Raw genomic sequence first — 26,654 nt, forward strand, 5'->3', positions numbered from 1 at the left:
GGTGGAAAAAATGCTACTTAAATATGATCCCCAATTAGAGACAACGATAACCAGCTGCCTCTAATTGGGAATCATACAAATCACCAACATAGAAAATCAAGCCTAGAACCTCAGAAAATATAAACAAAAAAATACAGGTTTTCTATGGTCAGGACATGACAGTACCCCCCCCCCCCCCAATGTGCGGACTCCGACCGCAAAACCTGAAACAAAAAAGGTAGGGTTGGGGGGGTGGGGGGGTGTCTAGTGTCGGTGGTGGCTCTGGTGAAGGACGAAGTACCCGCTCATCCTGTGGATCCAGCCATGGACTCAGGCTGAACACTGTGCCTGGACTGGACCTAGGCGCAGGGGAAAGCTCCCGCCATGGAACGGGACAGGACGCTATGCCTGGACTTGGCACCAACGTCGAAGAAGACTCTGGCCTTGGAGCTGGACTGGACGCCGTGCTTAGACTGGGCATCGGCGCAGGGGAAGGCTCCGGCCATGGATCTGGAGGTTCCGGACCGTGGACCGCGATGACCCACGGTCCGGAACTTCCTGAGACTGTCCGCGGCCCGGGACCTCCTGAGACGATCGGCAGTCCGGAGGCTCCAGCGACAGTCTGCGTTCCAGAGCCTCCAGCGAGGGTTCTTAGTCCGGAGCCTCCTACGAGGGTTCACAGTCCGGAGCCTCCGGCAATGATCTACAGTCCGGAGTCCCCGGCGATGAACCACGGTCTGGAGTCCCTGGCGACGATCTACGGTCTGGAGTTCCCGGCGACGATCTACGGTCTGGAGTCCCCGACGACGATCTACGGTCCGGAGTCCCCGACGACGATCTACGGTCCGGTTCCTCCGGCGACGATCCAGGGTCCGGATCCTCCGGCGACGATCCACAGCCAGGAGCCCCCGGCGATGATCGACTGTCTGGAGCATCCGGTGATGATTCACGGTCCGGTTCCTCTGACGATGATCCATGGTCCGGTTCTTCCGGCAACGAGCCACTGTCCGGTTCCTCCGATGACATGTTCCTCCGATGACATGTCAGCTCGTGAACAGTAGATGCCCACCCGGACCCTCCCCTATTGACTCAGGTTTTGAGGCCGGAGTCCGCACCTTTGGTGGGGGGGGGGTACTGTCAGAGCTTTTATTCTCTATGTTGGATAGGTCTGGGTATGATTTAAGGGTGGGTTATCTAGGTGAATTATATTTCTATGTTGGCCTAGTATGGTTCCCAATCAGAGGCAGCTGTTTATCGTTGTCTCTGATTGGGGATCATATTTAGGTAGCCATTTTCCCATTGTGCTTTGTGGGATCTTGTCTATGTATAGTTGCCTGTGAGCATTATAGTAGCTTCAGGGTTCGTTTTGTTGTTTTGTTCTTTAAAGTTTTCTATTCCAAAATAAAGTATGGAAACATACCACGCAGCATCTTGGTCCACTCCTTATAACGATCGTGACATATTTGCAATGTACAAACTTAACATGATGAACAGGAACAACATTTACTATCACGGGTGGCTAAGAATACCTATCTGCAAGCCAAGCCACCAATAGGCCACACCCACTGAAAATAACATGATCACCCAAATATGACCCAACATGTGTTCTGTCCACTATTTACCCAGCACTGGGTGGGTTTTAGCCCAGCATTTTTTAAAGTGTACCAGATCAAATTCATTGAGTGCAGAAACAGTCATGTCCAACAAGTTATTCAATTATCTACAGTACAGTATAAGAAATCTGATGTTTACTAACATGATACAGACGGTACAGTAAATGTAGTTGTTATTGCGTGAACAGATATTTATGGGGATGGTTTCCATGGTTTCTGAAGAAAAGCAGTGCATATGAATAGGAAATTATTACATGCATTATCGCTGTACAATGAAGGTTGATTATAAGGTGTGTCTGAAGAATGGTTACAAGATGTAAATCAGATGACATGGTGAGTCTGATTAGAAGGTGTGAGACTGATGATTATCTGCTGTGTCCAGATGAGTTTCCAGGATGAGCAGGAGGTGAGCTACCTCCCCCGCCAGCTGAGCAGTGCCAGCAGTGAGGACATCAGCAGCAACGATGAGGCCACCTCCCTCACCTACTCCTCCGGGTCAGAACACATCCCCATCCCCCCACCCCCGCAGAGCGCCCCGCCACCCCCGCCCTTGCCCACCCCCTTACCCCCGCCACCCTTCGGCTTCTCCGACCCCCTCCCCATTACCCCTGTCCTCTCCCACTTCTCCCCCGAACACATCCCCCGGGCGCGCATGTCCTTCCAGCCGCAGCACCCCATCATCCCCCCTCCCCCGCCTCCCCCACGGGCCTTCATGTACAACAGGCCGTCCCTACACAAGGTGCTGCCAACCAGTGATGAGCTACAGGGCTGTGTCCACCACCAGGCTACTCAGATGACTCTCCCCCTGGGCCCTCGCTACTCTCCCCAGCCCTCTCGCCCCAGGAACCTGCCCCGCCAGGCCAGCCAGCCTCAGCCCCTGACCCAGCCCATCCTGTGTCCCCAGCCCTCCCCTCAGCCCAACAGGCAAAGCCAGCTCGCCCTCCAGAGGCACCACCAGCTTCACCACCAGCCCTACCAGCCCCAGCTGAGCCACAGCCTTCCCCCTAAAGCCCCTCACCCTCCCCAGCCCCCTCACTCACAGACCTATGAGACCCCCATCTCAGTGTCAGAGCTCCAGAAACACAAGGTCCCCCCACCACCCCCTCCACCACTGCCGCCCCCCTGCGACCCGCCTCCACTGCCCAATTCCAGTCCCTGTGCTGGGGACACCAACCACATGAGTGTGAAGAGACTGCGCTGGGAGCAGGTGGAGAACTCTGAGGGAACCATCTGGGGACAGGCATGTGTCGAGTCTATTGTACTAACCCTGAACCTGGAATCAGTACTGTTTGTTGTTGTTGTGTTAAGAAATGTATTGACAGGTGAGATACTTTGTCTGCTTTAGCTTGGAGAGGACCCCGACTATGACAAACTGAGTGACATGGTGAAGTATCTCGATCTAGAGATGCACTTTGGTACCCAACGGAGTTCCAGTAAGTTTTTATTCTGATCTCTTCATCAAACATCTCATCTCATCTCATAGTCATATCATATCATGTATTCATATCACTGGTTCTGTTGATAACATTTTTAAATATTGTCCTTATACCCTCATAGTCTTATTGTGTATCTTTATTTAACAGGGAGTCCCATTGAGACCAAGGTCTCTTTTGCCAGGGAACACTGCATATAATTATATAACAATATAATTATTTGGTTTCATAGCTGTGGAAGAGTACATTGCTTTCATTAATTCAACATGACTTGTTTTGTGTTTCATGGTGTCAGTGTATTGCTGATTTTCCATGTTGTTCTTATGCCTTCACAGCTCACCAAGTTGTCCCATGGAGTCTACTAAGCACGTCTATTCACCTGCTCATCAAATGCATTCTCCATAAAGCACCACCTACCATCCCCTCTCTTCTCTCATTACCCGTCCACCTTTAGTGCCTGTTAGTGTTTCCAACCCTGGTGCCTGGAGATCAGCATCCTTACACTGTGATTAAATGTGTCAGTCTCTCTTCCAGAGCCAGCCTTCCTGCCCGAGAGCTTTAAAAAGAAAGACGTGGTGGAGATTCTGTCTCATAAGAAAGCCTACAACGCCTGTGAGTATGACCCTGGCCTTGGTCCCCAGGGATCTGAACCATGACTGTCACGATCGTTAGAATGAGTGGACCAAGGTGCAGCGTGGTAGGCGTACATTTTACTTTATTAAATGAACACCGAACAAAAACAACAAAGTACCAAACTAAACGTGATCCCTAGGGATCTGAACCATGACCCTGGCCTTGGTCCCTAGGGATCTGAACCATGACCCTGGCCTTGGTACCTAGAGATCTGAACCATGACCCTGGCCTTGGTCCCCAGGGATCTGAACCATGACCCTGGCCTTGGTTCCCAGGGATCTGAACCATGACCCTGGCCTTGGTCCCCAGGGATCTGAACCATGACCCTGGCCTTGGTCCCCAGGGATCTGAACCATGGCCCTGGCCTTGGTCCCCAGGGATCTGAAACATGACCCTGGTCTTGGTTCCCAGGGATCTGAAACATGACCCTGGCCTTGGCCCCCAGGAACCTTTATCTCAATGATTTGAATACAGGTGCTCTGATTTCTACAGAAACTTGTTGTTTATCAATTAAAGTCTGTTTTTATTGTATATGACTGTTTTGTGTGGACCCCAGAAAGAGTATCAGTTGCTAATGTAACAGCTAACGGGGTCCAAATAAACAATTTTAAACTGGGTGGTTCAAGCCCTGAATGCTGATTGTCTGACAGCTGTGGTATATCATACCCGTATACCACAGTATGACAAAACATTTATTTTACTGCTCTAATTACATTGTTAGCCAGTTTATAATAGCGATTAGGCTCCTCTGGGGTATGTCCTATATGACCAATTGACCAATAGACCTCCACGTTGCGTTGTGTCTAAGAACAGCCCTTATCCGTGGTATTTTGGCCATATTGCCTTATTGCTTAAATAAACCTCCTCTCCTCCATCCCTTTATTCCACGCCTCCTCTAACCAGCCATCCTGATCGCCCACCTAAAGCTGTCTCCAGGTGAGCTGCGCCAGGTGCTGATGACTATGAGCACAGACAGACTGGAGCCAGCCCACATCAAGCAGCTGCTGCTCTACGCCCCCGATGACCAGGAAGTCAAACAGTACCAATGCTTCGACCAGAACTCCGCCAAACTCAGTGACCCTGACCAGTTTGTCCTGCAGGTAACTGAGACACTGTTGTGTCAATGTTTCCCAAATGGTGGGTCGGAACCACATATTGGCCCAGCCAGTCCCTCTAGGCCAGGGATCATCAACTAGATTCAGCCGCAGACCAATTTGGTTGGGGGGCTGGAACATAATTACAAATAATTTGTAGACTGCAAATTAACCGCAAGAATATATAAACAGATATATTATTTGACTAAAACATGATCATTTCAAACCTTGCTTACATTTATATATGATCATGTGTCCCTCTATTATGGATGGGAATACTTTGGGAACAGAGTTCCAGAAAACCAAATAAAACCAGTTGGTGATCCTGGTCTAGAATGAGGCTAGAATGTTTAAAAAAAGACATTTCAGTATTTTCCTGAATACTATACACTCTTAGAAAAAGGTTTCCAAACTGGTTATTCGGCTATCCCCATAGGAGGTTCCATGGAACCTTTTGGGTTCCATGTAGAACCCTCTGTGGAAAGAATTCTACATAGAACCCAAAAGGGTTATACCTGGAACCAAAAAGGGTTCTTCAAGGGTTCTCCTATGGGGACAGCCAAACAGTTTTAGGTTCTGCACCTTTTTTTCTAAGAGTGTAGTACTAGTTTACTACAGTAACATGTTACTTTACTAGCAATAGTAACAGTATTTTTCGAGTTCATAATCTTTGTGTGCCCAGATGCTGATGGTCCCTGAGTATAAGACTCGTCTGCGGAGCCTCCATTTTAAGACAGCCCTGCAGGAGAAGACAGAGGAGATGAAGGCTGGATACGAATGGATCTACAGGGCCTCGATAGAACTCAGGAGCAGCAAGAAACTGGCCAAGATCCTCGAGGTAATACAACTGCTGTAACTCGCACTCCCTGAGAGTGGAATACAGTAGCTTAATGGTTGAGAAATGGCAAACAGCTCTCTTGTTTATTTCATATGATTTATGTGTCTCTGCTGTCATAATCTAAGGTTATTAAAGAAGATGCATTGTGTGTAAAATCATATAGGATAAGGTAATAAGATACAGACTCAGAGGTATGCATAATGTGGTGATCGCGTTGTGTTACCGGTAAACTGTTTCTAAATCTCTGTTTCTGTCTACAGTTTGTGCTGGCAATGGGGAATTACCTGAACAATGGTCAACCCAAGACAAACAAAACCACTGGCTTTAAGATCAACTTTCTCACTGAGGTATGAATGGATGTTCATTCTCTAACTGATTATGCTTTAGCCTCATTTGTCTTTTGGGGATTTGTGTTGTCTTTGCCTTGGAGTTAACCTCTTTCTAATGCCAAATTCTATCTCACCTTCCTTCTTACAGCTCAGCACCACTAAAACAGTGGATGGTAAATCCACCTTCCTCCACATTCTTGCCAAATCGCTATGCCAACACTTCCCAGAACTGTTGAACTTTGCCAGGGACCTCACAACCGTGCCACTCGCAGCCAAAGGTACATGGCTCTTTACATGGCTCTGTCTATCAGCAGGACTCTGAGGTTCATGTGCAGAATGCATTAGTTCCATTTAGTACATTACAATATGTACTACAAGTCATGTCCTTATCAGTTTCCTGATAATCAGTTTCCTGATAGTTACTTTTCGATATTCAGATATCCCTTTCAGCAGTTACCTCATAAGACTGAAACACTACAACATTTATAATGAATGGCATTGACATTTGACACTATGCATTGGATTTATCTCATACAAATCAAATCAAATCCAACTTTATTTGCCACATGCGTTGAATACAACAAGTGTAGACTTTACCGTGAAATGCTGACTTACAAGCCCTTAACCTACAGTGCAGTTCAAGAAGAAGAAATTATTTACCAAGAAGGATAAAATTAAAAGTAACACAATAAGAATAACAATAATGAGACTATATACAGGGGGCACCGGTACCGAGTCAGTGTGCAGGGGTACAGGCTAGTTGAGGTAATCCATACATGTAGGTGGGGGCGAAGTGACTATGCATAGGTAGCAAACAAACAGCGAGTAGCAGCAGTGTACAAGGGGGGAGGGGTCAATGTAAATTGTTCGGTGTAGCTGTGTACAAATTGTACAAGTCATACTGCATGGTTTTCTATTGACATTTCTCTGCAGTGAATCAGCGTATCCTGACAGCTGAGCTGGCTGACCTTCACTCCACCATCCAGGACATCAGGACAGCCTGTCAGAAGATCCCAGCCACGGCCGAGGATCACTTCTCTGCCGTCATGAGTGTATCCTTCCATCAACAACAAAGCCCTTCACAACACAACATTTCACGCGAACAGTAACACACTGTAGTAGTAATTACACTGTAATAGTCTGCATGTTGGGAATGTGCTCGTAAGTAAGCATTTCACAGTAAAGTCTACACCTGTTGTATTCAGTGTAATGGGCAAATAAAATGTGATTTAATTTAATTACACCATTGGTCAGTATGTTACTAGTCAGAATGTGTCACTGTGCTTCAAATGGTCTGACAGTTGACAGTTTGAACCTTGACCCTGAAGATAAAGGGTTTCCTGGAGAACAGTCACCCAGCGGTTCAGTCTCTGGACTCTCTGCAGCTGAGAGCCATGGACGAGTTCACTAAGGTGGCCTCGTACTTCGGAGAGGACAGCAAGGTCACCTCCACTGAGGCCTTCTTCGCCATTTTTGCTGAGTTTACTTCCAAGTTTGAGGTGAGCCAGTAGCCATAGTGATGCCCTTCACAGGTCTCTGACCGCACAATTTGACAGCATTCAAATGCGTCTGTGACTCAAGTACAATGATTGGTTCTGTTTTCATGTACGATAATTGGTCCTGTTTTCCAGAGAGCACTGAATGAGACCCAGGCCACTGAGAACCCCTGCAGCCCCAGAGTGCCCTCTCCCCTGGCCTGGTAGAGACTGGATAGCTCCTCTGCTCTCATCAACCAAAGTGCCAAGACAACACAAAGAAACAGTCACAACTACTGGGACACAAACAACATGATCTTCAACACTGCGGAATGCCGTAGGGCCAGGAGTTCTTCCTGACCATGTGATCTGACCAAAAGAACTCTCATCCAAAGGGTCCAGAGTTTCTCCTGGGAAGGTCAAGTAGCTCTATATGTTCAGATAACATGAGTATATATTTTATATTGGATTGTATTAAATTGAAAGTATAATGAAATTGTAAAGATAAAGCATAGATGTACTGCCAAAATAAAGGAAACACCAACATAAAGTGTTTTAATAGGGCGTTGGGCCACCATGAGTCAGAACAGCTTCAATGCACCTTGGCATAAATTCTACAAGTTGTTATAACTATATTTTGAGGGATACTACACCATTCTTCCATGAGAAATTCCATATTTTGGTGTTTTGTTGACGGTTGTGGAAAACTCTGTCTCTGGTGCTGCTCCAGAATCTCCCATAAGTATTCAATTGAGTTTTGATCTGGTGACTGAGAGTGACACATACACACACACTTTAGCCATGGTAGTCGTAATAATGGGCAACTGGGAATTTTTGTACATGACCCTAAGCATGATGGGATGTTAATTGCTTAATTAACTCAGGAACCACACCTGTGTGGAAGCATCTGCTTTCAGTATACTTTGTATCCCTCATTTACTCAAGTGTTTCCTTTATTTTGGCAGTTGCCTGTATATGTAAATAACCATGACATTTTAGATGGCTGATAGTCAGACGTATATGAATTTTATTTAGAGCTGAGCGCTATTTTTACAGATGGACTTGATCTGCCTACAACAGAAACACATAATCACTGCCTCGTAGATTGTGATGATAGAATGCAGTATAAACCTACCTTGAAGCATTGCATTGGCATGACAAACGTACTGTGAATTGTTATTACAATATTTAGAGGCTTTCTGGTGCCAATGTAATTGCAGTCATCCTAACATTTGACATTTCAAAACTTGCTCTGGGCAGGGGCAACAAAAATAATACCACTCTCCTAAGTGTATTAAAAGTGTTTTACAGTATGAGGAGCATATGTGAAATATGAGGGTTAACCCACTGGGGCTAATATATGAATAGCTGCTAACTGAAAGACATCAATCCATGTTAGCATTGAGTGGTCCAGGTGGCTCTTGCGGTCACTGGGGTTGTTACTGATGAACCGTCCATTCCACTGCCATAACTTTCACCTGTATCAACAGTCTTGTTTTAGAACAAATATTCACTGTTTGCTAGTGTGCATTTAAAGCTGTTTTGAATGTATTTATTGCGTTTCTACTTTCCCTCCATAATTCCTTTTCACATATACATTTCAGTCAGAGCTGCCATCATGAAAATACAAACATATTGATTTACAGACCTGTTGTACCAGGCAATGTGTCATCATGTTAAAAAAGACTGCTACATATTTAAATCTTGCCACAAGTGCAGTACAGTTTTATGACAAGCATTTGCATGTTGCTGTCTATAGGTGTTGTTTTGTGTTAAAATGATTGTACATCTGGATTTGTTTACTTTGATTGTGTTCTCACAAGTTGGGTCTAAAATGTAGACCTATTATAACTCTAGATCAATTTAAGTTTGTTAATGTATTTAAATGTTCATTTTGTATAGCCTAAGTGTGTTTTGTCTATGTTTTCATTGATATTAATGGAGTACTCTGTATAGTTCAAAAAGTATTGACTTTTTATGTTGGCCATGTGGTTGCTTCTGGATCAGTTGTACTTGTTTTGGATCTGTAAAAATACATAAATGCTTGACAAATAAACTGCCTGATACCCACGAGCTTCTTCGGAGCCAGAGACGAACATGGACTGGACCAAATTAACTGAAGTTTGTCGCGTGGTGGTGCAATTGCCATAGCAACGGGAAAATGGCAGTAAATCCTTTGCCATCATCTCTACCTGGCAGCGTCAATTCGTATTTCAACGCCTACAAAAACTCGCTTTTTGCCGATGTCGAAAAACAGAAAACAACCTGCAAAGTAAGGCTGAAGACTTGAAGAAATTGTTATGTGATAGAAGTTTCCAAACATTACGCGCGATGGCGCGCTAACGTACAAATTTGGGGTCATGATCAGCATCCCTTCAATTAATTAAGGTTTTTAGCAGTGAGCGCGTCTAACATCAGCTTGTTTCTGTCTTTTGTGTTTGTAGAAACGTTTTATCCACAGACTGGTGTATGTAGCAACGAGAAAGCTAAACGCTGACGATAAACAGAGTGCAATTGCAGGTAAAAAAATAAATAATAAAAAGAAGGAAAAAAAGGTCAAATCTTAGCCAGAATGTATTTCGGGAGAATGAGTTACTCACTGTCGTGATTGTCTTCATTCCAGAATACTATGAGCAATTTTTGTCGAAATTCCAGAAAAACACACAGACTGAGAAAGTCACTGGCATACTGCTATTATATCCCAAAAGTATCATTCATTTGATGGAGGTATGTGGATAATTAACCATTTTACCTTGCTTGCACGTGTTGGTGTATCATCTATAATAGCCTATTGCTATTTGTATTATTAAAATAATTGATTTGGTTTTAGTCCTCTTCAGAAGTTCTCCACATGATTCTGGAAGATCTGAATGACATGGAGAAAAGCCCAAAGTAAGATTTCCTCTGACTCCTCCCCATCGGGACATATGGTCCTTGCTTTGCTCTGATATCTTGACTGGGTGTTTTTGGCCCAGCTGCCCACTGAAGGAGGTGCGTATCCTGGTGGTGTCTCATTGTGTGCTGAGACGTATGTTCCCGTTGTGGGGTTACCGCTTCGTGACGCTGCCCCTCAGCCTCCAGGACCCCAACCCACAGACCCAGCCCGTGGAGACCCTAGTCCCAGACAGCCTGGCCATGATCTACAAGATGTGTGTGTGTCTACTCAAACACAGGGTAAAAGAGATGCTTAATACTGTTGGTGGTGAATGTCCACGTCTTTGTTGCATGTCTGTACATGCCAATCTTAAGACAAATCCATCCTTTCCTTTGTAAGGTATTTTGATATGATACAAAGCCCTCCACATGAGAATAGTGTCAGGCCTGTTGGTGTTTGTGTGGTTCAATAGAGTATTTGTTCACTGTGTGTGTTGTTCTATAGGGTAGCTGTTCAGTGTGTGTGCGTTATTCTATAGGGTAGCTGTTCAGTGTGTGTGTGTGTGTGGGTTGTTCTTTAGAGTAGCTGTTCAGTGTGTGTGTTGTTCTATAGGGTAGCTGTTCAGTGCATGTGTTGTTCTATAGGGTAGCTGTTCAGTGTGTGTGTGTGTTGTTCTATAGGGTAGCTGTTCAGTGCGTGTGTGTTGTTCTTTAGAGTAGCTGTTCAGTGCGTGTGTTGTTCTATAGGGTAGCTGTTCAGTGCGTGTTATGTTGCTCTACAGCAGGGGTGGGCAACTCCAGTCTTCCAGGGCCTGATTGGTGTCACACTTCTTCTCCATCCCTACCAAACACAGCTGATTAATCTAATTGCATTCTAAACTGAAGATCATGATTAGGTGATTGGAGTCAGGTGTGTTGTTGTGACACCAATCAGGCCCTCAAGGACTGGAATTGCCCATCCCTGCTCTATAGGGTAGCTGATCAGTGTGTGTTATGTTGCTCTATAGCAGGGGTATTCAACTCTTACACTATGTTGTTGTAATTTTACTCCCTTTTTCGATCTTGTCCAATCACTGCAACTCACCAATGGGGTCGAGAGAGGCGAAGGTCGAGTCATGCATCCTCCGAAACATAACCCGCCAAGCCACGTTTCTTAACACCCGCCTGCTTAACCTGGAAGCCAGCTGCACCAATGTGTTGGAGAAAACACTGTTCAACTGATGACCGTTGTCAGCCTGCAGGTGCCCAGCCCGCCACAAGGAGTCGCTAGAGCGCGATGAGCCAAGTAAAGGCCTCCGGGCCAAACCCTCCCCTAACCTGGACGACGCTGGGCCAATTGTGCGCCACCCTATGGGACTCCCGGCCATGGACGGTTGTGACATAGCCTGGGATTGAACCCGGGTCTGTAGTGACGACTTAGAACACTGCGCCACTCGGGTGGCTGGTGTCCCAGGTCTAAATCAGTCAATCAAACAATGAAAAAATGTAGAACTGACTTCGAGGTCCCAAGTTGTTTGAGGGTTCTAGCTGTTCAGTGTGTGATGTTCTATAGGGTATCTGTTCAGTGTGTGTTATGTTCTATAGGGTAGCTGTTCAGTGTGTGTGTGATGTTCTATAGGCTAGCTGTTCAGTGTGTGTGTGCGCTGTTCTATAGGCTAGCTGTTCAGTGTGTGTGTGTGCTGTTCTATAGGGTAGCTGTTTAGTGTGTGTGTATGTGTTACAGGGTAGCTGTTCAGTGTGTGTGTGCTGTTCTATAGGGTAGCTGTTCAGTGTGTTTGTATGTTACAGGGTAGCTGTTCAGTGTGTGTGCATGTGTTATAGGGTAGCTGTTCAGTGTGTGCATGTGTTATAGGGTAGCTGTTCAGTGTCTGTGTGCTGTTCTATATGGTAGCTGTTCAGTGTGTGTGTGTGTTACAGGGTAGCTGTTCAGTGTGTGTGCATGTGTTATAGGGTAGCTGTTCAGTGTCTGTGTGCTGTTCTATATGGTAGCTGTTCAGTGTGTGTGTGTGTTACAGGGTAGCTGTTCAGTGTGTGTGCATGTGTTATAGGGTAGCTGTTCAGTGTATGTTCAAATCTATAGGGTAGCTGTTCAGTGTGTGTGCGTGTGTTATAGGGTAGCTGTTCAGTGTCTGTGTGCTGTTCTATATGGTAGCTGTTCAGTGTATGTTCAAATCTATAGGGTAGCTGTTCAGTGTGTGTGTTATAGGGTAGCTGTTCAGTGTGTGTTATAGGGTAGCTGTTCAGTGTGTGTGTGTTATAGGATAGCGGTTCAGGCCAGGAAGATCAGGAGCAGGCTCTTCGGTTAGAGGAGGATACAGTCATCTACCTCTGTCAGAGTGCAGTGCTGCACTCCCCATCCACCTTCCTACAAACCTACACCAAGGCTACCAACATCCTCATGGATTCCGGTAATTGCTTTCTGTGTGTTTTATCTAGGGCTAGATCCGCATTATAGAGCGATTGAAATTTAACGGTAATTGCCGATTGAGCTGACATATGCAGTATTTACCGTAAATGCAGTCTCCTCAAATGCAGGAACATTGCCTTTAAATGTAAATCACACTAGTGCAGGGCTTCCGCGATCCGGATTGAATGTAGACCTGTCTGGAATCAAAATCATCAAAATAAATGTTATATTATTTTAGAAATCGTGTGGCCGACACACCGCAGACTTTACTGGTAGCAGGAGAATGAAGAAATGACTACTAGACAATCGTCCTCCCATCAGTAACACTAAATAAATAATTTTCTTACTGTGTATCTGTGTGTATGAGTATGTGTCTGTGATCAAGCCATGACTAACAACCATTTAAACTTTTTCTTCATATATTTTATTCAGACAGGGAGTATAACCAAGCATTCATTTGCCATTTGATGTATTTCTTGTTTAAGCTCAACAGTCTGCATACAAAACTGAGCTTAAAATGCAGCTTTAACATTTCTAGTTAAATGGCTTGTTAGTCTTTCAGAGCCTCCAACCAAGGTGCTCTTTCTGCAGACGGATAAGGCAGCAAGTTAAAGGAGAAAGAGAGAAGGGGGGGGGATCTCAGTAAGACTATAGGGATGATGATCGTCTCTGAAAAGCAGTACAATTACTGAACATGTGTTCAGGGCAACTGAAGCGTCCAGAAATGTGCCCTTTAGTTGGTACCATTCAGGTTCTCTAGGAGCACAACCCTGCATTATATTAAAGGAAAAGCAACACAGAAAAAAAGTATAGTGAATCCAACACCACCTCACTACTAGGTTGTTACATCAGTTTGTGTGTAAAACCCAGCTCCGTGGGAAGGATCGCAGAATGATCTTCCATATAGAAACCTGCTCACTGGAAAGCAAACGTTTGTGGGGTTTAGACTTGGTTCAATATCAACTGTTGAAGTGATTCACCAGACAGATGACAAAGTAGCTATAGTAGAAGCGCTTAAAACCGTCCTTTCCAACATTCACTTATAGTGGAACTGTCACTTTAATGCCCCAAAAACATCAGAGTAAACACAGAAGGTTAGGAAGGCCCCTACAATCCAAGAGGCTCAGCATATACACAGTTTATTGACCTAACACTGCTACAACAAGTTATGGAACCAGTAAGGCACAATTCAGAAAACTGCATGATTTTTAACTTAAGCCACAGGGAATGCGTTTTTGGAAATAAATACAAAGAGCAAAGGATAGGTTTCATACAAAACAGGGATAAAACGGTCAAAGTGTTTGAGACGACTGGAAACCTGCAGTCACAAGCTACACTTTCAGCAACAGTTCTTTTTTTGGGGGGGTTCTACTTTTACCCACATTTCCTGTGCTTTACATTTACAAATAGTATTCTTCAGTTCTAAGGCCATCATCATAATCAACAACAAAACACCAATATCAAAGTCAGTCAGTCCACTTAACAACCCACTTACTACTACTACCAGTCCCTTCAGGTGCAACATCCCATGCAAAAACATACCGTTTTAATCAAGGCTGTTCTGTAGTCCCCCTAAGGTGGTTGTGTTGATTGTATATAGTAGTAGCTGTAACAAGGCTGAGGTGGAGCGGACCAAGGTGGTAATGATGGTGGGTAAGTTAGTGTGTGGTGGACACGGAGGTGGAGTTGGCAGAGAGCAGCAGAGGTGTGGTGATCTGAGGGCTGAGGGGAGCCTGCGGTAGAAGTTACCACTAACCACAGATCTAGGACCAAATCTCCCTATACCTAGTCGTATAGTTATCCATTAGGGGATGAAACTACTATCTGACCCTGGACCTGTGGTTAGGGTCAACTTCTACCCACACCTGGAGAGGAGATGGAGGGGAGAGAGAGCCAAGCCCAGTCCTCTTCATTATAGGATGGTACTCTCTGTGTCCAGGTCTGAGTCTTTGGGCTGAGATACGGATGCCATGGGGGCCATGGAGGGGGCGGTCACTGGCTGCTGGTCCACAGCAAACTCCGGGACGAAGGCTCGGGTCAACCCTTTGAGAGACAGCGCTGGGTCTGGACAGGACAGAGACAGTGAAATGTTACTGCTCCAGCTGACTGAGGAGTTAAGTCTTTTAAGCTGTAGTAGTTGAGTGATTGTCGAAAATCAGACACTGAATCTGACTTCAGTTAAATATTGTGGATTAACAAGGTCAAAGTACTAAGAAGTCAATGAATAGAAATTCCTGAAGGGGAAAACTAAATAGCTGATATTAAAATCATCAAAAAGTCACTTGAAAATATGTGTTCAATGTTAGTACGTTTTGGGAAGCATGGTTGACGTGCATAAAGAGAGACAAGCAAAATGCTAATTCAACCTCCAGTACAGACTGTCACATCCTCAATCTAGGCAGGTAGCCTAGTGTTTAGAGCGTTGGACTAGTAACCAAAAGGTTCCAAGTTCAAATCCCCAAGCTGACAAATCAGTTGTTCTGCCCCTGAACAGGCAGTTAACCCACTGTTCCTAGGTCGTCATTGAAAATAAAAATGTGTTGTTAACTGACTTGCCTAGTTACAGAAAAAGTTACAGAAAAAATAAAATAATCTGAAGGACCTGACATCCAAACAGTGACGTCAACCTTTGAAATCTACTACCATTGTTTACCATTTTCCACTGGCTTTAAGATCGGAAAATAGCAGTGAATCATCAAGTAGAGTTAAGTGGCAGCCTATCAGAGAGGATGCCGAACCACAGAGTCACGCGAATGCTATCCACATTCCATCATAAAGCAATATAAAGCAGATATTTCTCTATTGAAAACCACATTGCTGCTGTCATCACTATTCTGCTCAGAACTGTTGAGTTGAAGAGAGCCTCATGCTTCAAATGCATCCAAGGCATGCAACTTCTAAACACAGTCCTGTCCCATGCATACCGGAACACTAAAACCTGATGCGGTCGGGTTGCCACACTAAAACACCAAGACAAGACAGGTTATAGTAGCGCTGGGAAGATAAACTGAAAACTAAAAACTAAATCGACCATACCGATCAGTTTTCACAGGCTTTTGTTTTACTCATATCATTCATTGAGATAAGTTGCCAATAAAAGAGAAATTCAGTTTGAAACTAAATAAGTTTGCTTATCTGGTTGACTGATAATGGGCCAATTGATGGTTACAACCATCAAACTAGTATTAGTAGTTAAAAAGGATAATACACAAAAGGTGGTGCACAATAGTTATAAAAGTATCTTTCTATTTATCGCTATCGCATCAATTCAGACAATTTATGGCAATGTGTATTTTTGTCCAAATGGCCCAGCTCTAGGCCATAGAACTTCCACCCTAAATAGTCTGATCATGCTAGAATGATATTCTGATGTTGATGTTTATTTATGTACAATAGTACAGCTTCAACCTCAGTCTTCTAATCAAGATGACAATGACTTATATTCATTGAAGAAAAAAACATTTACAGATGGAGAACAAATGCATTTGAAGGGTTTGCAAAAGACATACTGACAGAATCAATCAAATTTAAAAAAAGGTAATATTCTGCCAATTCCATGAATCAAATCGGTTTTCAGTTTCTGGTATCCTCTCATCATTTAGAGACAAACCATTAGAGATGTCCTTTGAAAACCCCACATCAAAATGTTACTGACATTTAAATGATTTAAAAATGAAGGTGGTATATCATGATGGTTCATGGCCAATGGGATCGATGATAAAACATCTATTAGAAAAGCAGGCACAAGTGGTAGGTTTCTAAAAGTATGTTGTGGTAATGGAGTAATGCAGAAACGGATGGCGTGCAGCAGCTGCAAAATACAAGTCCTAACAAACCTCTTTCATAAATGCTCCTTAACCTGTGGACACAGGACTTTTAGATAAAACATTGTCAATGTACTGGCAACACTGGAGTAAAATACACAAGTGAGAAGGAAGTACTGAACCAATACTATAAACTGAAAGAAGGGATTGTTGTGATATGACCAAAAGTACATAAACACCTGCTCGTCGAACATCTCATTCCAAAATCATGGTCATTAATATGGAGTTGGTCCCCCCCTTTGCTGCTATAACAGCCTCCACTCTTCTGGGAAGGATTTCCACTAGATGTTGGAACATTGCTGCGGGGACTTACTTCCATTCAGCCACAATAGCATTAGTGAGGTCGGCACTGATGTTGGGAGATTAGGCCTGGCTCGCAGTCTGCCTTCCAATTCATCCCAAAGGTATTTGAAGTGGTTGAGGGCAGGGCTCTGTGCAGGCCAGTCAAGTTCTTCCACAAACCATTTCTGTAAGGACCTTGCTTTGTGCACAGGGGCATTGTCATGATGAAACAGGAAAGGGCCTTCCCCAAACTGTTGCCACAAAGTTGGAAGCACAGAATCATCTAGAATATCATTGTATGCTGTAGCGTTAACATTTCCCTTCACTGGAACTAAGGGGCCTAGCCCAAACCATGAAAAACAGCCCCAGACCATTATTCCTCCTCCACCAAACTTTACAGTTGGTGCTATGCATTGGGGCAGGTAGTGTTCTCCTGGCAACCGCCAAATCCAGATTTGTCCGTCAGACTACCAGATGGTGAAGCGTGATTCATCACTCCAGAGAACGCGCTTCCACTGCTTCAGAGTCCAAAGGCGGCAAACTTTACACCACTCCAGCCGACGTTTAGCATTGCGCATGGTGAACTTAGGCTTACGACTGCTCGGCCATGGAAAACCATTTCATGAAGCTTCCAACTAAGTTACTGTGCTAACGTTGCTTCTGGAGGCAGTTTGGAACTTCTTAGTGAGTGTTGCAACTGAGGACAGATGATTTTTAAGCGCTACGGTCCCCTTCTGTGAGCTTGTGTGGCCTACCACTTTGCGGCTGAGCCGTTGTTGGTCCTAGACGTTTCCACTTCACAATAACAGCACTTACAGTTGTCCGGGGCAGCTCTAGCAGGGCAGAAATTTGACTTGTTGGAAAGGTGGCATCCTATGACGGTGCCACGTTGAAAGTCACTGAGCTCTTCAGAGCAGGCCATTCTACTGCCAATGTTTGTCAATGGAGATTGCATGGTTGTGAGCTCGATTTTACACACCTGTGGTTGAAATAGCCGAATCCACTAAATGGCTTTGTATATATAGTGTGTCAGTTCTGTGTCGGTTTTTAGAATTTGTTGTTAATGTCCTTCTGTGGCGTGTTACCAACAACCAAATTAATCTCCTTTCATGGGAAAATAAAGCATCACTTGACCGGACTCACCCATGATTTTGTAGGCTGTGCTGCAGATCCCGTTGGTATCATTTCCCTGTGTGGGGGGCTGAGGGGGCGGAGGAATGTTGGGCCTGTTTCTGGGTTTGGGGACGGGGCGTGGTCGGGGGAGGGAGCCTGACTGGAAGGGCAAGGTGGAGGCAGGATGGGCACTGGGTATGTCCTGGGGGACGGTGGAGGGTGGAGGTGTATCAGGCGGGGTGGGGGTGTCTGTTGGAGAATATTCCGCCCCCGGGTTGTCTCCTGTGGGATGGCCGAGGGCCCTGGGTTGGGATGGGGGGCTGACCTGTGAGGGTGTGGGGGGCTGTGGGGGTGGGTGGTTGGGGGCCTGGATGGAGGGCTGGTTGTTGGAGTGGCGGCGGGGGGTGGTGGAGGGCTGGGATGTGGGCAGGGTGGGGGAGGTAGGGGAGTGGCTTGAGGAAGAGATGGGTCTGGGGGAGGGGCTGAGGGACTGGCCCGAGGAGGGGTTGTGGTTGGTGAGGTTACTGGGCTGGCCTATAGGGGGGTTGGGCAGCTTGGGAGGGGCAGGGGCTGGCTTCTTTGTACCTGGATAGTAGAGAGAGGTTGACTTCAGAAAATATCTTGTGTCTACATATATTTGAGGCTACCTGAAATTGCATGTCTATGTCTAACAGGGGAGCTACACTGGGGCGTCACAAAAACGGTGGGTTTCTAGCTGCTACACTGGACCCGTAACTATAGCCGGCCTGAGCAGAGCCCAAGACACTTTATGTAGTGTTCTCGGGCATGAGGCACGTGTTAAATTCTTAAAAAATAGAACCAGAGCGGGCCTCTGAACCGCGTTGCTTACATCCAGGTTTCATTCAAATGTTTAGGTGCATCTCACACTCTGCAAAGGTGAGGCATCCAGTGTAGCATGCTTTTAAATCTGTCAAAATGTAACAATATAACTACTAGTGCAATTTACCTTGTAATAAGACTTATTAATGAAAAAGCACAGAATAGGTTCTTTATTCAAATTTCCTTATGATACCATATGCATATAGCTACAAACAAATGTCTAACAACCTAATAAAGGTGAGCTGAATTGCTTTAAGGAGTGAGTAACCTCTGCGCATCATGTGTGGACTGGGCCCCATGGATCCGGCCCCAGGGCCTACCACTCCCAGCTGTCCCCCTGCTCCACCTCCTCCTGCTGGGCTGGCTGTGCCCGGGTTGTCCCCTCCTGAACCGTTCCTTTGATGGAGGGTCTGGGTGGAGGTGGGGTCACGCTTTGGGTTGCTTAACAGACAGAGGTCACCATTGTAAGTACAGCACCCAGATATTAGTGTAGAGCTCTGAAGATATCCACCATGAAATATAAAAAATGTTGAGTGAGCTTTTTCTCTTTAACTACACTACGCTGTTTCTTTGGTTTACCTTCTATATTCTAACCAATAGAACAGTTTGGAACTGACATTGAATAGAATCCTTTCATAAATTGATTCAAAAACATCCTTCAAAAAGTTACATAAGCTCAATGAGAGGACAGAAGTAATGGCCAAACAACATTTCCGAGGACAGAGCTTTGTACAACAGTTTTCTGCTGATTCATGTGTTCTAGTGTGAGAGCAGAGGCGTGAGGGACCTCTGAGGATGGCTGGCTCACAGCAGCCATTGTTGTACAGGGCCAGTGGTCTGAACTGAGATGTACTCACAGTGTTATTATAATGATTATTTGTTAGTAGTGAGGAAAATGCAGTTAGACAGTGAGAGGAAAAGTTGAGTCAGAAAGGCAAGAGAGAGATTTTCTAGTATGGGTACCAGTCTGTTTAGCTAGTATTCCACTCCTGTCATGCTAAAAATGTGGCATATGACGGATTACAAGAAGTGGAACGTTAGCTAAACAGACTGGTACCCATACCAGTCATTTTCCACTCAAATAAATGATGTTTGAAATAGATTTTTTGTATTAGAATGAACATAAAACATATATATTTGTACAAGAGCAGTCACATCACCATAAACAGCGCACACACACCTTAACAACAGATCATCATCAAAGATTGCAGTCAAAAGTGTGTTTTCTTATCATGCAGTGGAGTGGCATGCGTGTCTGTGCTCCACAGTGCACTACACACCCACGTCCTTACCTGAGACCCTCCGTGGTGGTAGCTAGAAGCTGCTGCGCTGCCACCAGGGCAGCCATACCCAGTGCCAGGCTAGGCTGGCAGCCCTCCGGCGGGGCCTGGAGCTCGGCCACACACCCCGTGACCTGCCCAGGCCCTGGGGACTCCACAGGGGGTAAGGGGGGCAGGAAGGCGGGTGAAACATGCTGCTTTCTACCTAACGTGTTGCTGCCTCTACGGGGGATGGTGTTATGGTCCGACAGTTTGTTAGCAGAACTAGAGAAGGGGGAGAGGACAGAGAGGCAGACGGCAGAGCCATGTTGAGAAAGACACCCACAGGACAGAATCACCAAGTCCCAGAGTAGGTAGAGAGAGAGCGAGTGAAAATGAGAGAGAGAGAACAAGAGAGTGAGAGGTAGTCCACACCAAACGGAGAAAAAGGGATGTTAAGTAGATTTGTTGTCTAAAGTTACGCCTATAGTACTAAACATCCAGAAATAAGCTTCAAAAAGCCCCTCATGTAAGTAGTGATAATCAGCAAAGCTACCAATCAAACCAAACATTCAAAGTGTAAATGAATTATTATTGAGTTCTAAAAGTGAAAATCATTTCGATTGATGATAGCATGATATCCTCAGCTCAGAGCACTGGCAGGTACAGGACCTGTCTTTGACCTTTCACCCCACGGCAGTCCAAAGTAGAGGGAATGAGCTACTAGTGATGGGGTGCTGTGGTTAGTGGTTACCTGTCCTTGCGAAGTGTATCGTTCTCTGGCCCCACCATGCTACCAGGCCTCTTCCTCTCGATGGTGGAACAGTCGTACTCCATAGAGTGGTTGATGTGGTTGGAAGGAGGGGTGGGCATGGCAAACATCCCTGATACATTAAACTCCACATCTGCGCACATGGGGACAATAGGCAAGTAGAATTCCTTTAGGGGCCATTTAAAAAAAACAACAGATCCATTTTTTTCAGTAGCCTAGGAATCAGATTTATACCACTGACAGAGAAAGGAGACCAATGACCTCCATTTTGAGGACCTAGTCAAAGTGGAAGGGTCAAAGGTCATATGTACATACCCTCAGGGAAGAACCAGTCAGCGTGTTGTATGATGGGTTCTATGATGGTCACCACGTGAACAGAGGTAGCAGCAGCCATCTCAGCTAGAGTGCTGCAGGCACACAGAGGAGAGCAGACATGATGTCAAACTCATTCCACGGAGGGCCGAGTGTCTGCAGGTTGTCGTTCCTCACTAATTAGTAAGGAACTCCCCACACCTGGTTGTCTAGGTCTTAATTGAAAGGAAAAACCAGCAGAAACTAGGCCCACCAGGGAATCAGTTTGACACCCAGACAAACACTACATGATTATGACACCAATTTGTGAACACAAACTTTAGTTTTTCAGTTTGAATAGTGAGTACTCCCCATCTCTCCTCCCCCCTCTCCCCTTTTCTCACCCCTCCGTTTTGGCCCACAGCAGGTTTGGTCCCAGTACAATGGCGATGTTGCTAGGGGTCATCTTGTTGACCTCACTGTCCTGAGCCAGCTTGGACAGGAACTTCACCAGATACCTACAACACAGGACAGAGACAGGCACAGGTAAGGTAAATGTTAGCTGTTAAGAAAAAGGGTAACATATTACACACAAGTTGTGTGAACCAGTCCATCTATTACCCACCTTAGGTTTGCTTTGTTGTTCTTTGGTAATTGATCACACACAACCCAGAGGGCCTGCAGTCGCTTGTCTGGCTCTAGAACACTGGGGAGAGACACAGAGGGACAATCTGTTTCATGGCTGCCATCATTTCACTCCTTTTTTACTTTTCATTTCTACTACTTCTCCTTTACGTTCCTTCTACAGCTACAGTATGGCTGCTATTGAATGGAGTGTGTGGTGGTGGCTTACCTAGACGCCTGAATCCACTCGTCGTAAAGCTGAAAGCTCATCAGAGGTTCAGGTAGTTCTCTCAGGTAAGACTTCAGGGCTCCTGGAATGAAAGGACTGTTATGTGAGCAATGGTCTGCCAATCATTTCAGTTACATTACTTGAAAAATGTACAATATGTGAGTGGGGGTTAGGATCGTACCAGCGACAGCGTGGGGGTCTGAGTAGAACTCCTCCAGCTGTGAGGTGGAACAGTCCAGAGCAGCCTTGAGCTTCTTCAGTTTTGAGGTCCCTGCTGCGATCCTGAAGAGGCCCTGGTACAACACACAGACAGGATGGATGAGACAGACAGGGCTTAATCAGACACTCTGTACTCACTCTCATACAAACGCAAACACACTGACCTCTCTCATGCATTCACACACATGAAGCTTCTCCTCACACAAAACATAAACCTCAATTCACACACAAACAAAACTTCTACTCTCTCCCACCCAAACAGTCCCTCCTCTCACCACAGGCTGTGTTCTGTGTTCACACATAGATTGAATGGGAAGACAATATGGTGAGAACTAAACACAGTTGATTTAGAACCTTGCCAGCAAACAACACGCATAGCATGATAATTCGGAATTACAGTATAATTGCTGACATTTATTTTTGTAATAATATATAGCTTTCTTTTTTTTGCACACAATCCTGTCTCGGAGCTCTGACATGCACTGTTAACTGTGGAATCTTGTATAGACAGGTGTGTGCCTTTCCAAATCATGTCCAATCAATTGGATTTTTACCACAGGCCGACTCCAATCAAGCAATCAAGTTGTAGAAAAATCTCAACAATGATCAATGGAAACATGATGCACCTGAGCTCAATTTTGAGTCTCATAGCAAAGGGTCTGAATACTTATGTAAATAAGATATTTTTTATTTTATTTGCAGAAATAAAAATCAAAAATCTGTTTTCACTTTGTCATTATGGGGTATTGTGATGTCATTATGGGGTATTGCGATGTCATTATGGGGTATTGCGATGTCATTATGGGGTATTGCGATGTCATTATGGGGTATTGCGATGTCATTATGGGGTATTGTGATGTCATTATGGGGTATTGCGATGTCATTATGGGGTATTGTGTGTAGATTGATGAGGATTTTTATTTTTAATCAATTTTAGAATAAGGCTGTAACGTAACAAATTGTGGAAAAAGTCCAGGGGTATGGACACTTTCCGAATGCACTGTACAAATTTAGACTAACAACAACTTACAGACAAACAATGACTACATCTCCTCTGCCCAGACCAGCATGCTCACACCCTTATCCCTAGTGCCTGCATGCTCACACCCCTACCCCAGCATGCTCACACCCTTATCCCTAGTGCCTGCATGCTCACACCCCTACCCCAGCATGCTCACACCCTTATCCCTAGTGCCTGCATGCTCACACCCCTACCCCAGCATGCTCACACCCTTATCCCTAGTGTCTGCATTATTGTTGGCCACTTAAATTGTACCAATGTGTTTCTCAGTCGCCCATGCTATTTCATTAATAAATCATTAGACTTTCCCATTGTGTTAATGAGGGCGGATTGATTTCCAAGTTTTTAGTGTACGTTTTTTCAAGATGAGTGATGAGAAGAGAATCGTCCAGCCCATCGGGTATCTCACTACACCCCCACATGCCACGTCTTGAAATATGCAGACAGACGGATTAAAAGTACAGTTACATTGTAATACTTCTGACAGGGAACGTTCCAGCTCCCCCCACAACTTCTGGACTTTAAAGCATTTCTTACAAGTGGAAAGAACTCAGAGAAGGTTGCAGCAGATTTGAATGTTTTCGGTTCGTGTCTCTTCATGTTTGTTAACATTTCAAAATGTATGGGATCAAATATGTTTATTGCCAGTTCTTAAACCTTTTAGATCTAACAATCTAAACTAGATGCCCTCAATCTCACACAAATGATCAAGGAACAACCCTAAATCAATAAACATGGACACCCTCATAGATATTATCCTGACCAACTTCCCCTCCAAATACACCTCTGCTGTTTTCAAATCAGGATCTCCGCAATCACTGCCTCATTGCCTGCATCCACTATGGGTCCACGGTCAAACGACCAGCCCTCATCACTGTTAAACACTCCCTAAAACACTTCAGCGAGCAGGCCTTTCTAATCGACATGGCCCAGGTACCCTGGAAGGATATTGACCTCATCCCGTCAGTAGAGGATGCCTAGTCGTTCTTTAAAAGTAATTTCCTCTCCATCTTAAATAAGCATGCCCCTTTCAAAAAATGTAGAACCAGGAACAGATGTAGCCCTTGGTTCACTCCAGATCTGACTGCCCTTGATCAGCACAAAAACATCCTGTGGCGTACTGCCATAGCATCAAATAGTCCCAGCGATATGCAACTTTTCAGGGAAGTCAGGAACCAATACACGCAGTCAGTCAGGAAAGCAAAGGCCAGCTATTTCAAGCAGAACTTTGCATCCTGTAGCTCTAACTCCAAAAAGTTATGGGACACTAAAGTCCATGGAGAATAAGAGCACCTCCTCCCAGCTGCCCCACTGCACTGAGGCTAGGAAACACTGTCACCACCAATAAATCCACAATAATCAAGCATTTCTCTACAGCTGGCCATGCTTTCCTCCTGGCTAACCCAACCCCGGCCAACAGCTCCGTACCCCCGCAGCTACTTGCCCAAGCCTCCCCAGCTTCTCCTTCACCCAAATTCAGACAGCAGATGTTCTGAAAGAGCTGCACAACCGAGACCCATACAAATAGCTGGGTTAGACAATCTGGACCCTCTTTCTAAAATTCTCTCTGTATATATAAACGATGTCACTCTTGCTGTGGGCGATTCCCTGATCCACCTCTACGCAGACGACACCATTCTGTATACTTCTGGCCCTTCTTTGGACACTGTGTTAACAAACCTCCAAACAAGCTTCAATGCCATACAACACTCCTTCCGTGGCCTCCAACTGCTCTTAAACGCTAGTAAAACTAAATGCATGCTTTTCAACCGATCGCTGCCTGCACCTGCCCGTCCGCCTAGCATCACTACTCTGGATGGTTCTGACTTAGAGTATGTGGACAACTACAAATACCTAGGTGTCTGGCTAGACTGTAAACTCTCCTTCCAGACTCATTCAACATCTCAAATCCAAAATTAAATCTAGAATCGGTATTCCTATTTCGCAACAAAGCCTCATTCACTCACGCCGCCAAACATACCCTCGTAAAACTGACTATCCTACCGATCCTTGACTTTGGCGATGTCATTTACAAAATAGCCTCCAACACTCTACTCAGCAAACTGAATGCAGTCTATCACATTATGTAGATTACATTTAAGAGGTTTAAAGTGCATTTTACATTTCATGTTTGGGCCCTTACCACAAAAAGTTTCTGCATGGATTCATTTCATTCATCCTTGTATTATTTAATTCACGCATCCATATTTAAATTTCTTTGTCCTCAACTATGATCCCCCTTCACTTTCTCCCCCTCTACCTCGCTCCCACAATGCTTCAATCCATCCATCCATCCTTCTCTCCCTACCTCCTCCTTCATGCCAGTCTCCAGCAGCATCATGATGCAGGCCTCTAATGGCAGAGCGATCTCTCTGCTGCTCCTCTTCAGATGCTCCTCCAGACCCGTCCCAAACGCTGGCTTCTCTGTCCACGAGTCTGACGGGGGAGAGACAGAGTGGTAGCACTGTTAGTATGGTGGGAACAAAACTAAAGTTGTTACGGGTCTGCAGAAAGAGGATGGTAGGATGACTGCGGATGAGGGGTTAGGAGGCCTGGGAATGGTAGATTTGTAGGTCAACAACGTCCCCTCTGGCCAACCATCAGTCACTCACTCCTCCAATAGATAACCACATTGTCTCCATCCATGGAATGTGTTGGTGAGTTTCTGTGCACTCAGTGGAAAGGAAAGCCCAGGTAGATCTGATGTGTGGAATGTTTGAATCATCATAAACCACATGCTGGGAGAGAAGGGTTGATTTAGACCACACCCTGTTTACAGGAGAAAAACCAGCCTGCCGAACACAGAGGGAAAGAGAGAACCCATACTAAAAAGAGTGGAAACAGATAAATGAATGCCTTCCCTGCAATCATTTTCAGTCCTACAGGAACAATAAGCAATAACCTACATGACACAGCCTACCAGATGCCTTCAGACATAATTTAGTAAAAATAAGCAAATACTTCAACCGAGAGATGGTTGATGTGTCACTTTAATAGAGTTAGTTATAAGTGATTGAAGTGGTCTAACAAATAAACAGCTGTAACCTATGCAGGCAGGGTGACAATGCATTGCCTAGACCAGTGGTTCCCAAACTTTTATAGGCGTGTACCCTTTCAAACATTCAACCTCCAGCTGCGTACCCCCTTTAGCACCAGGGTCTGTGCACTCTCAAATGTTGTTTTTTGCTCTCATTGTAAGCCTGACACTACATTTACTGGTGGGGATAGCGGCAGCAGCCCCAGCTCAGATATTCAACTTACTTCTTATTATTCCGCCACCTACTCCTCCAACAGCCTTTATGCTAGAAACGCTGTTCCAACTTCAGAATGTGCGAAATGGTCTGGATCGAGTTGCTTGTATACAACTTCTGCCTAGAAGGCCAGCATGCCGGAGACGCCTCTTCACTGTTGACGTTGAGGCTGGTGTTTTGCGAGTACTATTTAATGAAGCTGCCAGTTGAGGACTTGTGAGGCTTCTGTTTCTCAAACTAGACACTAATGTACT

At 45.1% G+C, this 26,654-nt stretch overlaps 3 protein-coding genes across 9 annotated transcripts in view; 2 read left to right on the forward strand and 1 right to left on the reverse strand.

The window, feature by feature from the left end:
* Nucleotides 1-9,464, forward strand: part of LOC109898937 (delphilin) — a 31,060-nt gene extending 21,596 nt beyond the window's left edge. Inside the window, exons 10-19 of the mRNA XM_031835289.1 lie at nucleotides 1,975-2,799; nucleotides 2,938-3,025; nucleotides 3,560-3,637; nucleotides 4,562-4,758; nucleotides 5,435-5,590; nucleotides 5,851-5,937; nucleotides 6,068-6,197; nucleotides 6,853-6,971; nucleotides 7,254-7,418; nucleotides 7,551-9,464. Coding sequence (XP_031691149.1) covers nucleotides 1,975-2,799; nucleotides 2,938-3,025; nucleotides 3,560-3,637; nucleotides 4,562-4,758; nucleotides 5,435-5,590; nucleotides 5,851-5,937; nucleotides 6,068-6,197; nucleotides 6,853-6,971; nucleotides 7,254-7,418; nucleotides 7,551-7,622 — 1,917 coding nt within the window. The 3' untranslated portion in view covers nucleotides 7,623-9,464. The remainder of the gene's footprint in view (nucleotides 1-1,974; nucleotides 2,800-2,937; nucleotides 3,026-3,559; nucleotides 3,638-4,561; nucleotides 4,759-5,434; nucleotides 5,591-5,850; nucleotides 5,938-6,067; nucleotides 6,198-6,852; nucleotides 6,972-7,253; nucleotides 7,419-7,550) is intronic.
* Nucleotides 9,465-9,547: 83 nt separating this feature from the next.
* On the forward strand, nucleotides 9,548-11,113 carry LOC109899164 (testis-expressed protein 47). Its single transcript, XM_031835288.1, has 5 exons — nucleotides 9,548-9,666; nucleotides 9,839-9,914; nucleotides 10,018-10,121; nucleotides 10,225-10,286; nucleotides 10,370-11,113. The coding sequence occupies exons 1-5, from the start codon at nucleotides 9,556-9,558 to the stop codon at nucleotides 10,665-10,667; spliced, it is 651 nt and encodes a 216-aa protein (XP_031691148.1). The 5' UTR covers nucleotides 9,548-9,555; the 3' UTR covers nucleotides 10,668-11,113.
* Nucleotides 11,114-13,076: 1,963 nt separating this feature from the next.
* The window catches only part of LOC109898936 (rho GTPase-activating protein 17), a 43,827-nt gene continuing 30,249 nt past the window's right edge, over nucleotides 13,077-26,654 (reverse strand). For 2 of the 7 annotated variants that reach the window (XM_031835290.1, XM_031835291.1), the window contains 11 exons: nucleotides 25,458-25,585; nucleotides 22,091-22,202; nucleotides 21,910-21,991; nucleotides 21,682-21,762; nucleotides 21,461-21,574; nucleotides 21,081-21,172; nucleotides 20,748-20,898; nucleotides 20,027-20,278; nucleotides 19,003-19,175; nucleotides 17,925-18,479; nucleotides 13,077-14,739 (listed from right to left, as the gene is read on the reverse strand). In XM_031835290.1, coding sequence (XP_031691150.1) covers nucleotides 14,588-14,739; nucleotides 17,925-18,479; nucleotides 19,003-19,175; nucleotides 20,027-20,278; nucleotides 20,748-20,898; nucleotides 21,081-21,172; nucleotides 21,461-21,574; nucleotides 21,682-21,762; nucleotides 21,910-21,991; nucleotides 22,091-22,202; nucleotides 25,458-25,585 — 1,892 coding nt within the window. In that variant the 3' untranslated portion in view covers nucleotides 13,077-14,587. Of the gene's footprint in view, nucleotides 14,740-16,511; nucleotides 16,549-17,924; nucleotides 18,480-19,002; nucleotides 19,176-20,026; nucleotides 20,279-20,747; nucleotides 20,899-21,080; nucleotides 21,173-21,460; nucleotides 21,575-21,681; nucleotides 21,763-21,909; nucleotides 21,992-22,090; nucleotides 22,203-25,457; nucleotides 25,586-26,654 lie in introns of all 7 variants that reach the window. The other 5 variants (XM_031835294.1, XM_031835295.1, XM_031835293.1 and 2 more) reach the window with 4 other exon arrangements.

Source organism: Oncorhynchus kisutch, linkage group LG11 (assembly GCF_002021735.2).
Source record: "Oncorhynchus kisutch isolate 150728-3 linkage group LG11, Okis_V2, whole genome shotgun sequence".
NCBI classification, from domain to species: Eukaryota; Metazoa; Chordata; class Actinopteri; order Salmoniformes; family Salmonidae; genus Oncorhynchus; species Oncorhynchus kisutch.